The 13,735-nt window shown below is 38.9% G+C and overlaps 1 protein-coding gene across 2 annotated transcripts; it reads right to left on the bottom strand.

The window, feature by feature from the left end:
• Nucleotides 1–2,818: 2,818 nt before the first annotated feature.
• Nucleotides 2,819–13,606, bottom strand: LOC112557090 (fas apoptotic inhibitory molecule 1-like). Of its 2 annotated transcripts, none has more exons than XM_025226723.1 (5): nt 13,562–13,606; nt 10,103–10,255; nt 7,088–7,310; nt 5,317–5,366; nt 2,819–3,912 (listed from the first exon to the last, which is right to left on the bottom strand). In XM_025226723.1, the coding sequence occupies exons 2-5, from the start codon at nt 10,220–10,222 to the stop codon at nt 3,760–3,762; spliced, it is 546 nt and encodes a 181-aa protein (XP_025082508.1). In that variant the 5' UTR covers nt 10,223–10,255; nt 13,562–13,606; the 3' UTR covers nt 2,819–3,759. The 2 variants fall into 2 exon arrangements, with proteins under 2 accessions (XP_025082508.1, XP_025082510.1); XM_025226725.1 differs by lacking the exon at nt 13,562–13,606 and adding an exon at nt 11,014–11,291.
• Between the last annotated feature and the right edge of the window lie 129 nt (nt 13,607–13,735).

The following is a 13,735-nucleotide window of genomic DNA, read 5'->3' as shown; positions in this document are numbered from 1 at the left end:
ATACTGTATATGTCTGTTGACAACAGGTATAGATATTTACCTTTGGAGCTCGCAAGCTGTTGTTGCCGGATCGGAAGGCTTCTTGTAATGTGTCTTTTGTGTTCCACAACTGCTTTAGTTCGTGATTTTATGGTGCACACAAGTTTCATTCGCCCAAGGAATATATCTTTATTTTGTTTATTTGACGAGGAAAAACATATATGGAATATAAAACATATATAAAAACACACGATTTAAACTGGGTTTATTCTTACAATGATATCAGTTCTGTCCTATTCTATCAATACCCAACTCTCACACCGTTTAATCCTAGCACCCCTTCTAAATCCTAATTCTATCAAGTGCAGGGAGATATCAGGGATTGGAGGGGAGAGAGAGAGCAACATGACCCCTTGCGCTCTGCCGAACAGGGTGCAGGCCCCAGACTTCTATGATCTATGTGGTGCAGGCACTGGGGTCTGCCTGCAAGATATTCAAAACCTTGGGTGCTGCCTGTCATGCAGTAACCCTATGTGGGACATAACACCGGACACAATAGTCTAGTCTGGAAATGTTATTTTAAACTCTACTTTCTAGGGTTTTTTCCTCACATATTGTTAAGGTTTGTCTCAAACCTGCTGTGCTATTTTTTTAAAATGTTTTTTTAAGCTAGGAAGGGGTTAGGGAATTGGAAGGGGGAGGTTGGAAGTGTCAACAGCCTGAGGCGTGCAGCGCCATACAGGGATGGCCGGCCGATCTGTGTTTAAGTTGGTGTTGATAGGTTGTTTTGTTGGAAGACAAAGGAAAGAGTGTAGTATTGTTTTGGATGTGTGTGGTGTGACTGGGGTTTTTTTTCCTTGACGGGAGAGGGGAGAATTACAATCTCCTCGGTATTATCAGTGCGTCCAGAGCGGACGGTTTTTCTATTGTAAACAAGTCTTGAACGACTTGTGGTGTAGTCCTGACTGGACTGAACGAATCCTGACAAGGTTTGTATCTTTAAATCTTTATTAACATTGAACCTGTTGAGGTTTTCTTTTGGATTTCTTTTGTGTTTTGTGTTTTTCTCTTCTGTTGTTCCTATTCTTCGTATCCGCCTGGGGTTCCCGACCAGTGCTGAGTTGAAAATAACTTCAAGAAGTGAAAACTCTGTGTTACTTTCACGTGGATATATTTGTGTATGCTAGAAGTGCAAACATTGTGCTGTTTCAAGTGGAGACTTTGTGAGGAACTGTACTGTTGGCAAGAAGATTGAATATTTTTGAGACATTGGAAGAAACGTGTGTTCGAACTGTGGGTTGGAAAATCTGGACTTGTTTAGTGTTTCTTTTTGGATTTCAAATTATATTATTTTTTTAAATTTTAGTTGTTGTCTGTGTTTTGATTTATTTATTTTCCTCGTCTGAAAGGCACTGTAGAGTGCAGGTGACAAGGTCTTTCTGGATTTTATCAACTTCCATGATTTGGGGCTTTTAAGGGTTGGTGGTTTTACACACTTCTACTTTTCCTAGCTATCAGCTACCTTCCGCAAACTGTTTAACATGTTTAACGCTTTTGAGATCAGAAATCATTGTGTTAAATAGTAAGGGGTAAGAACACGTCTTTGAGGAATGCCATTCCTTAAGTCTTCACTTCTTTGGATGCTTGATACTCAACCCTCACAAGTATTTTTCAGCCTGTCAACTACATGTACCATTTAGGGGCGCCTGTTTGTAGAGTTTTTTCTGGATCATGAAGCATATCAGAAGCATTTTTTATATCCCCAAATACTCCATATAGATTCATTTTTCAGCGTGGGTATTTTATTATTTCTTATTGTAAGGCTGTAATATGATCTACTGTAAAAACATCCTGGTCAATCTGCTCGGAAAGGTTTGGTGGGTGGGGGGAGGAGACATTATCAGCTTGCAGAAATTGTTTCGTGGTCTTTTTTCATAATTGTTTCAAACAATCTTCCTAGTTGGGAGGTAAAGTCTAATCGTCTATAGCAGTGATGCCCATCCTTTTTCGGCCTGCGGGCCATATCCATTTCGGACAGCCGTGTCGCGGGCCACTTCACCGCAAAAATACAAAAAAGAAAAAAAATTAGAGCAGATACCATTTTTTTATTATTAGAAACAAGTTTTACTTACTTTTTATTAGAAACAAGTTTTACTTACCATTATGTACTAATTAGTGGGATATTTGAAGTTGTTTTCCCGAAACCAACTTCTGAATGTCCGGCCTTATCGTAGAGACACCAAGTCGGAGCACTGAATCGAAATGTTCGTCCATCGAAAAAAAGATTGGGAAACGCCCCTACGTGGGGATAAATACTTCTTCTTCCCTTTTTTTCGTTTTTTTTTTTTTTTTATTACTAACATGCCGATTTCCTGCACTGTGGGCAGAAGTTTCGCGGGCCGGATGGCACCGCGTCGCGGGCCGGATATGGCCCGCGGGCCGTAGGTTGGGCATCCTAGCTTGTAGACCTTGTTGTAGCTTTTCCTGGTTTAGGACTGAAAAAAAGCCCCTGTTACCAATTTCCCTCTACCAGGGAAGCGTCCCCTTTTTAGAATTTGATTTAAAAGTGGAAGAATTTTCATATTTTTAATCAGGTGGCAATTTGGAGCATTTCAAAGAGTTCTGGTCCAGGAACTGATCCTTATTTTTTTATAAATATTTTAATGACTTTTCTATTTCCTGGATAGTTAGTGGACTGCTAGTTTAGAGAGGCCATCGAGGGGTTCTCTAATGGTTATCAAGGTCCTCAGTTTCTAGTATGTGTACCCATGTCCACCAGCACACAAAAACCAACACACACACACACAATTTCCCCATGCATAGACCCACACAACAACCATTTTTTTTTATATGGAAGCATCCAATAACTATTTAATCAACACAGAAACAGTCAGCATTAAATTCACATCATATGCTTTAGCATCATTCTTCGTCTTCTTGTTCCTAATCACCCCCAATGGAGCATAGGGCCTCAACTACACCATGCCATCAGATCCGGTTCTGGGCGTCCCTTTATCATAGTAAACAATTTTAGTTTCTGAATGTTCATTAGACTTTTATCTTGGGCACGTAATTTCAGCAATAACATTAACTTCATATTTAATAATGTGATGAAATACAAAATTATAACTAGCCTATAAGATATCAAAATACCCACACCATAAGATGTATTATTATCATTCAGTACAGACCACATAAAACAGCATCAGCATTCAAATGTTATGACATTACATTATTTACAGTTAAACCACCATCTTGCGACATATTAAAAGCATATAGTTTACAACAATTCTCGCACGTGAACCATTACTAACATATCAAAACTACCTCTCCATGTGACCATGTCACACTGCAGGATTTCCTGGCATGACAGGCGAGACAGAAGCAACACCCAGTTATGCCTGATAGCCATTTCCTCCATTTTGACTATTGACATAATCATAGGAGTTGCTGACATGGGTTTTTGGAAATTTTTACAGTTTGGTAAGGGTCGCAGTCAGCACATTTTTATAACATTTTGGGGCATGTCTAATGTTTTATCATGCCTAATAACCACTTGGAATTGAACTCTGAATGCCATTTTTAATATTCTCTGCAATCACAAAAATCCTGGCTTTCAGTAATATAAAGTATTATTCAGCCAAAGGATATTGTCAACATTTTGCAGCTGAAAAATCACATCACAAACAGCATGATCTTTTTCCATAGCAATGGACATATTTATTAATGGACATGTTTACCACAAGGAGGACCTAGTACAACCCTAACAGGACCAATGTTTCACTCACTAGCTACCTCAATCTCAGTGTCATTGATAAACAGCTGATGAATGATACCACTTCTCTTGCATCCTGAACTGGTGGCCTTAATGTAGGCACTGTGCGTACTGTCTATGGCAAAGTGAGTTTCTGTTCCATCATCTATAAACTCTCCCTGGTAACACAAACAGACTATTTAGTATTATCATGGTACAATATATAATTATATAACTGTAGCTTCACATACTGAAACATTCAACCACATACCTATAAAGTTTTTTATTGACCTATAAACTAACAGCGTAAATGTTTACATGTGCAAACCAAAGATAGTACAGTGATACCTCGGTTCTCGAACGCCTTGACTTTCGACCAAATCGGTATTCGACCAGGAAATTCGAGAAAATTTTGTCTTGGAATCCGAACAAATATTTGGAACTCGAACATCCGAACGTCCGAGATGAGCCGAATGACGTTCATTCGGCCAGCGCGCCTTGCTTGCGTCATCAGTGTGAGTGCAGAGAGAGAGAGAGTCATGAAATGTGTGCAAAATGGGCAGAAATCGCAAATTTTGTTGAACAACATCACCCTGATAAAGTGGTAGCAAATAGAGCAGTTAACATTTTTAATGACAGTGTTATGTCCACTTTCCGCAAAATTTTGCAAAGGAGAAAAAAACAGCAAACAATTGACAAATTCTTCCGTAAAGAAATCAGACAAGCAACTGCAGAGCAAGATTCTGATTCTCCTCAGCAAAAGATACAGAGAACAGAAACACCCGAAGAGCAGTTACCCTCTGTTTTTATTGAAGAGGACTCCCCTTCAAAACAATAACCATCCCCCTTCCCTCTTCCCTCCACATTCATTTCCTCCTGCCATAAAGTTTGGTACAGGTACAGTAAATGAAACACAATTTACTGTACTGTACTATACAGTACATTTTATTTATTTATTTTTTGTTTTTTTGTTTTAATAAATACACTTTTATTTCTTATTTCTTGTTGACACTCATGTTTTTCTACATATTATATACAAATTAGGCCAGTAAATAGGCATTTTCTGGGGCTTGGAACGAATTAATCCAGTTTCCATTATTTCCTATGGGTTTCATTGCTTCGGTTCTCGAACAATTTGGTTCTCGACCGTCTTCCCGGAACGAATTATGTTCGAGAACCGAGGTATCACTGTATTGGTATTGGAGGTCTTCATCAAAAAAAAAAAAAAAATTAAAGTGTTGATTTTCCAGGCACCATAAAATTGCAGCAAAATACGTTTACAGTTTCAGAGTTAACCCCAACCCTATTCCTAGTTTTAGGGTTGCTGCTCTTCACCCAGTTTCTTATAACCCTAACCCTCACCCACTCACTATATTACCCCTAACCAATTCTAATCCTCATCCTCATCCAACCTCTGGAGCTCACCCAACCCCTCATCTCCAACCAATGATGTCCCTGGTTTATACATACTTGTACTCACACGTACACTGACACATAAAATTATACATACAAAAGGAAGTGAAAGTAAGCTCACTCATAAAAAGGCAGCCTTTTAAATTAGAGCCAATTAATTAGATGCTTACTTGTGTCTCCACTTTTTTCCCATTTACCCACACATCCAGTGTATCTTTTTCTGCACAAAAGTAATAAAATAGTATCTTCAGCAATAATGTTCCTCTATGTATTGAGTAACACATTAGTGATAATAGTCATAGAACGCATTTTTGCTGACCAGATTTCCAGTGCATGCAATGTGGTATACAACAATAAGCTATAGAAAAACACTCACATACACATAATGACAAAAAGATGAGAACACTTCAATTACTAAAAGAATTCTACATGCAGATTCCAATGGAGATGACTAACAATGTTAACAGCCTCATCTAGAAAATCAATGCCAAGGATGAGAAGTGGGAGACAGTCTGCAGTTTCAAATATTTAGGGTCAGTTAGTTGCCTCAGATAAAGATTCTCAGACAAAGACAGAGATGAGAAATGATAACTTCCGTCAACTCCAAATCAGTTTGCTGTACTTCCTGGCTACCTCCATCTTTCTAATAGCATGCATCGTTGGACCCTGAGAGCAGACTTGCACAACAGAATACAACCATGCAAGATGATATGTTACAGGAGGTTGCTTCATATCTTTTACAACCAATCACCACCAACATAATGTACAAAAGAGAATTAGGGACAGAACTGAATCTTAAATGTCCTAACATGATCTGCTGTCCACAGTGGAAAGATAAAAGGTAGACACATGTCCACATCATCATACAGGGTTAGAAACAGGTACAAGATAGACACATCTCCACATCATCAAAGGTGAAGATACAAGGTTAGAAACAGAAAACAAAGAGAAAGACACAAGAATTAATTCTAAGACAACACCCAAGAGTGACCTGGACTCTAATTTGGATTATTCCAGAAATAGAAAAACAGGGCAAAATGGCAATATCATAAGGTACTCCTGCAGCCAATTAGGCGATAATGGCATACAGGTAGCTGGGAAAAGAAAAGAGATTACAACTTGACAAGTATTTAGCTTTCTGGCCTATATGAAATATTTAGAAAGTAGAATTACTAGGGAGAGATAACATATTTAGGAAAATATCAGTACATATCTATACTGCATAAACATAGGCGACATACATAAGATATATGTAATATATGTATAGAGAAAGAAGCAGAGAGATAAGATATTCATTAAGTACAATATTATTCACCAGGTAGCATGCTAGTTTGTTTAAGCCTGGTCCAACTATAATTGTCATACAACTTTTGGGTGCTCAATGTTAATGAAACAGTAGTTACAGAAGAAAGTCAAAATTACATAGAAAATAGTCTGGGTCCAGTGAGTTAATAGTCAAGCCTTTCAACATGTGAAAGTTTTTATTTTAAGTCTAAATGCAGCGTGAACAGTTTTTCTAGAATCAAATGTGTCAAATAAAATATTATACTTGTGAGGCTACTGTAAATTAGCTTGCTGACGGTTGTTTTTGCTCTGCATACCCAAGTGAGTTTTGAGATGAACAGTAACTTAGCACGATGACAATACAGTATATGGATAGTTCTCTCAGTTGACTCATTTTGAAGACAAGAATGCATGAATGAACCAATGAAATCAAGTTGCTGATAGATGTTACAGAACTTTGTGTGGCCCACTAATGTGAACTGTGATAAAAATCACAAGATCTGCACAAGCATTTTTTTTTGTGCATGAGAAGAGAACACAATTACTCTGTGTGTGTAAGCTGCAGCATAGTTGTGATAACTATTACAAGACATAGTTGACATGTATTCAACAAAAGGAAAACAATATGTCAACATTAGCAATATGTAGGTGACATACCTAGGACGATGCGAGTAGGATTACCAGAGACAAATGTGACCCACGTGTGCATTATTCTGCTTTGATTCTCCTTAAATTTTTTAAGTGGCTTGCCATTAACCTCTAGCGTGTACTCATAGGAAAATCCACTGACAGCATCGATAGTTATGCAGCATCTGGCTTTCCCAACAGTAAAGTGCTCCTTGCCTACCAGTTTAAACATCCAGTCTGTGCGATATATCTCCTGCACAAAGACCAGCATTGCAGCTGATACATAATTAAGCATCTCAGAAAATACACCATTTGCATGAAATCATTATTGTTTCCATATGATTTGCTTTTGGCAAATATTACAGTTGGCACTTCAATTAAACCCAATTTTACTAATAAGTACATGTTTACATGCTGATAAAAGTATTTCAGATGTCAAAGATCTATGAATTTAAAACCTTCTCAAATGGACAAATTTCAAATGTTGACAATGGCAAAGTTACATATGATAATTACATAGAAAAACTGGTTTTGGAAAAAAAAAAATGTTTGGGACATTGAAACATTGGTCAACATATTAAGCTTAGTCCAAACTTGTTTGCCCAAATGTTTGCCAAACTTGCAATCCAAGCGGATGAGTCAAAACCACTATATTTGCAGGAGTTATAAGATGACATTATGATTCTTCATTACTGTCAAGACTGACAGTTCTATAGACCAATGGTAACAAAATCCATGCATGAAGTTACAAATCAAGGACTACAAGAAACAACTGTGTTAAATAACTTCTGATTTTTTTTTGGTCAAAATCTGGCAATAAGTGAGTTGAAAAAATTAAAGCAGTAATGGCAAAGAATGCAGGCTGCAAGTCTGACGGAAGGTGCTATTCTTATTTTACAATTTTTCTTTAAATATAACATTTTACTCTGGCAAATAATTTTGTTTATATCCTGCCAGCATGTTTTTAGGGGACAAAGTTCTCTTCATGTTGGTGGTGTTCAAGTGTGGAAGGATAAGTGTGCAATACATGTGAATGTATAAAAACTCAAGAGTTCACAGGGAACCTTGGGCTAAACCCAACACTCTCATTTCTGAGCAAATCATCAGGGTGGTTTGATACAGACACTGTTTGTGTGATTAACAGGGATCAAGAGCCGCAAATTCCTTGCCCAGTCAAGGTGGCTTTGTAATTTTTTTTTTTTATTTTTAAGTATTCAATAATGTTATCAGAGATTTTAAAATATTGTGAGTGTTTTAATCTGGTAAAGAATCATACAATGAATTTTGTAGTACTGATCCTCTGGCTGCTTTTGAAAAAATATAAAAGCCATCATTCTTGTCTTGCATATATGTATTGGCATTTATACAATGGAAAGAATGCCCACAGGAATTATGCTGGAGAGAGGGGCAACAGCATGTGACACCATGTCCCCATAAAGGAACTGTGTGACTGGGAAACCACTGGATGCTGGAGCTACGCATTGTGGAGAGGTATCTGGTCATGGTCTGCTTATCAAGTCGTGGTTTCTGGCCCAGTTGAAAGGTGCTAGAATCCTTTCTGTTTAGAGTTTGCTCCAAGTGGGCGTTATTGTTCTAGAAGCATTATTGTTCTAGTCACTGAACGAGAAATTTCATGTGTGTTTGTGAGGGAGATGGCTACAGTCATTCTTAAGTGGTTATATGTATGGATTCACTCCTACTTGTTTTAGCTTTGTGCTGGATAAGGATACATTTGATGATGTGTTTGTGACTTTGTCATGACATTACTTGTAGACCAGACCATATCAGGTGCTTGATTTTTGTTTAAGCTTTTAACCAGCAGTCCAAGTTGGTTTTAACAGCTCACATTTTTGTGTAGTTGGCACTGCTATAGGTAGATCTCTACATTTTACAGAAAGTCCAAGAAAATGTTTCCACTGTATAAGTGACTGGATAAAAATTGCTTTTGAAATGTTTTGAGCAAAATTCTTATGTATGGTGCAGGGACGAAGTTCGCACAGCACCTGAGATCTGTAAATACAGATCTCTGACCAGTTTTAATTAATCTGTCATTTGTAGCCATTATCTTTAGGAAATGACAAGTCCAGACTAAACCCATCTGAATGTCAAAAAGAACATCCAGCAACAGCATATCATGTCCCGATCCTTTTACAGAGATTGGCAACTTTCCTCTTCGAATTCAGCTCATGCAGACAACAATATTTTTAGAAATGCTATGCTTCTGTCACTTCCTGTTTTCTTGACAAATTCAGGTGTGGTTAAGAGAAAAACATTATTATAATATTTCTCGTGCCTTTTTGTTATAAAATACCACCGGAATATGTTTTTGTGATACTTTATGTTCTATTTCCTGCGATTTTTGCTTAGCGCTCATGTCTAACAAATCGTGCCTCAATAAAGTATTTGGAGACCTGCTTAGAGGGCGCAAAGATAAAAATTTTATGCTAAAAAGTTCAGAGAGACCTAAGACTGTTACAATTCTGCAACCAGGTAGAAATTGACTTCTGGAAAAGAAGGGATGTTTAACAATGATCTAACTGAAGGATGAATGGATGTTTGTTTGGAATGATGAGAAACTACTGCTTGTTGTAACAATGCTGTAAGACCCACTCAGTGAATAATTTGAATTTAGAGCAGGGCATGAGGCAAGTTGGAATTTGAACCATACTATAATCATTTGTGTTTATGTTTAATTTTTGTTTTGGTGTTTTTTTTTTTTTTAAAATTATTATTATTATTAAAGTTGTAAGGTAGGTAACTGTGTGGTTGCCATTTTCTGCCTGCTATTTTCTTAAATATTACAGTTCTCTCTAAGTAAATCTATAGTTCAAAGGAGGAAAAATGTAACTAACTTGGGGAGTAGGTTAAACATAAACAATTGAAAAGCCTACAGGCAGGTGTTTGTGTTTTGTTGAATGAAAGAGCTTGTGTGGACACGGTTGTATGTTAGCCCTACATATGTCTGAGGTAGGTTTAAATACAATAAGCATTTACAGAAAGTAGATCCAACATCCTTTGTACATGGTTTCTAGCACTGTCTCTTACCATCCCATCAACACGAATAACACGTTTTCCAGATGTTGTACCATGTTCGAACTCCACTTTATGAACTCCATCACTCAAAGCCAAATCCCATGTGGCTACCAGATCTGAGGAATGTGTCATAATACTCTCTCTTTACCCAATTTGCTTAGTAGCCTGTGCAAAACATAAAAAAAAATTAAATCAGTTCTCAGTTGTCCTCCATTCTCAAATAAATTTTTAAATTTATTATTTCTATAGACTATTATTTCTAACAGGTTATTTGTACTTAGCTGACTTTTTTCAGACATTAACTATTAACCATGTTAGTCAGTCAGTCAGTCAGATGTCCCTTGACTGGCACCTGTCATTGCGGGGAGATCATGGATAGACAGGGCAGTTGACAGGGCTCCTCACTATTGCCTCTTTTGGATGATAGTGAGAGTCTTTGATGTTTTAAGCCAGCTCTTTCTCTGACCACTGTGGCGTTGGCTATCCTCCAAGGTGCTTTGAAGAAAAATCTTCAACGGGATTGTGTGCCGGCTCGCATGGCCAAAGACCAGCAAACATCAAAGGACTCTAATAACACTGGTTCAGTCCATGAGACAACAGTGCCTTGCCAATGGTGGACACATATGATATTGATCTTTTTCTCCGATATAATTTTCTGCATTTTGAAAACATGAGTAATGCCAGAAAGCTCAAATTCTTATTGTTAAAATAATCGATGATTTGCTTCATTGAAATCGACTGATAATGTTTCATTTCATGAATGCAGAAATTCTCTGATTCAATGTTATTGTCTGTGTGTTTATTGGCATGAAACAGTGATTGACTATACAGACTTCCCATTGTTTTGAGCAGTATATTTGATTTGAAGAAATGCATAGTACGTATTATGCGGTTGGTCATTTATCAACCCCTAGTTCCTTTACCTTCACCTCTTTAGTTCACTCAGGCCTGCTGAGAGAGGGTGATGAGAGGGGGCTGGTGACAGGGCCAGGACTATGAAGGGGGTCCAGCCTTGGTCAGTGAATTCCTTCTTCTTTTCTTTTTCTTTTAAGGAAAGGTTGATGGAACATTCCTCACTCTGGGGATTTTTGTTCTATGATATACTACAGTTTGATCCTTTACCATCATTTTCCCTCATTTACTAACTATCACATGTAAACAACTCTATGTTCAAGCAGTGATGTAGATCCTAGTACACTTGTCCTAATGTTTGCTGTCTATATTACGTTAGTGAATGAAATGTAGATATTGACAATCGAACTGTAAGCATATTATTATATTAGTTTAGTTTAGTCCTTGCTACTCCTCGAGGAGCACAGGGCTGCAACAACACCTCACCAGTGGACCCAGTTTTGGACAAGCCCCTTCAATTGGGCCCATGTTGTTCCAATGTCTTATGTCTCACTTTCTGCTGTTCTTTTCTAAGTCTGCTTTGATCTCCCTACTCTCCTCTTCCCCTGAGGATTCCAGTCAAGTGACTGCTTGGCAATGGTGTCAGCTGGTTTGCGCAGGGTGTGTCCTATCCAGCCCCATTTGCGATTTTTGATGTCTTGGCTAGTGGTATTCTGGTTGGTTCTTTTCCACAGGCTGCTGTTAGAGATCTTTTCAGGCCATCTTATTCCCATAATATGGTGTAGGCATCAGTTGGTAAATGTCTGGAGCTTGTCATTGATGGTCTTTGTCACTCTCCAGGTTTCAGAACCATACAGTGGGACTGCCTTTACATTGGTGTTGGATATGCGGATCTTACTGCAGAAAGATAATGCTCGGGAGTTCCAGATGGGGTGCAGGCTGTTAAAAGCATGCCTGGCTTTGTTGATGCAGCTTTTGATGTCATCATCCGCTCCAATGTCCTTGTTGACAAAGCTCCCCAGATACATAAAGCCGTCTGTTTCCAGGATGTTCTCTTCGTGAAGTTGGATTGGGAGTTCATGCTTTTTGTTGATTCTCATCCCTTTAGTCTTCTTTCTGTTGACCTTTAAGCCAGTCTTCTCAGCTTCCTGTCAGCTTACTCAGTTTGGTTTGTGCATGTTGCTGCCAATGAGATAGGAGACTAACGTCATTTGCAAAGTCCAAGTCTTCTAGCTGTTTGTTGAAGGACCGCTGGATACAAGTGTTGTTGCCTTGCGTATAATCCAGTCTATGACTACCAGGAAGATTGTTGGTGATAATATGCAACCCTGTCTTCATTACAAAAGGTTTAGTGAGTTCAGGTCAGGTCAATCCCATGCCCGGTCCGGGCGTAGGGGGGAACGTCTGGCAGCAGCAACAGACAGAATTTTCCACCCGGTCCTGTCTTGAGCAGATGAGAGCAGGTCTGGCATCTCGCGTTCGGTCCCATTCTTTGATGTTGGTGACCCAGCTTTTCCTCGGACGACCACGACGACGGCTCCTTCGAGGGTTCCTTGTAGGATCGTCTTGGACAGGGGTGTGGCGGGTGACGTGACCGAACCAGGCGAGCTTGCGCCGCTTCACTGTTGCCAGAAGGGGTTCTTGTGGCCCACGAGAGAGGTTACGGTGCTCCGTACGTATGCGTTTCTGTGTTCGCGGTACGAGATGCGGAGCAGCTTTCTCAGGCACTTGTTCTCAAAGGCCTGGAGTTTCTTCTCCGTTGCGGCAAGCAGCGTCCAAGTCTCGCAGCCGTAGAGAAGGATTGACACTACGAGGGACTTGTACAGCCTGTGCTTGGTACTGAAGCTGATTGAGTTGCTTCGCCAGATCCTATCCAGCCTGGACATTGCGGATGTTAGCCATACCAATCCTGATACGGATCTCTGCTGTACAGCAACATCTCTAGTCAGGGTGGCACCCAAGTACTTGAAGCTGTTGACCTCCTCCAGTTTCTGGCCGTTCATGACGATGTTGCTGCTGTTGTCGGTGGTGGAAATAATCATTACTTTGCTTTTTTTCTGAGCTTATTTCCATGCCATAGGCCCGCTCGCCTGGAGAGTCTGTCCGTCAAATCCTGAAGTTCGTTGTTACTGCATGAGGTCAATGTCATCTGCAAAGCGTAGGTTGCACAGGGGTCTGCCACCAATGGAGATTGAGGTAAGGTGGTTGTGGAGGGTTTCTTGCATGATTTTTTCAAGGAAGATGTTAAAAAGTTTAGTGAGTTTACCATTGTGAATAATGTGGCAGGACAAGTCTTCCTACAATATTATTATATACTTCGAAAATAATTTATGATTACAATTACAAGGGAATGGTGAGGTCGTTTGCCCCGAGGCCCATGCTGGCTTTCAGCAGCCCTGAGTTCTTTTGCCAGCTTTTTTAATTATTATTATTGATTTTATTGCTGGCTTCATAGCTATTTTTCTCTTCAATGTTTTCTTTCTGTAAGAAAAAGGTTACTTTTCTCTGAAACGTAAGCCTCAAAACTCATATCTATAGTATTTAAATCCTGTATTGTCAAAAGACTTCCTCAACATTTTTCTTCGATGATAATATGTCTACTTTTCACTGGCTACTTACTGTGCAGCTTGTTTCGCGGCGCTGAGCAACAGCAGCTTCCTGTAAAAAAAAACTAGTACTGCAGTAAAGGCTAGTAGGTCACACGTTAAAGTTGTTCTTATTAATATTAAGTCTAAGATTAACTTATTTTATTATAAAATTAAATAATTGATAGTATTTTAAAGTTATATCGCC

This window comes from Pomacea canaliculata, linkage group LG2 (genome assembly GCF_003073045.1).
Source record: "Pomacea canaliculata isolate SZHN2017 linkage group LG2, ASM307304v1, whole genome shotgun sequence".
In the NCBI taxonomy this organism is placed as follows: domain Eukaryota; kingdom Metazoa; phylum Mollusca; class Gastropoda; order Architaenioglossa; family Ampullariidae; genus Pomacea; species Pomacea canaliculata.
This window is presented reverse-complemented; position numbering and strand designations above follow the sequence as displayed.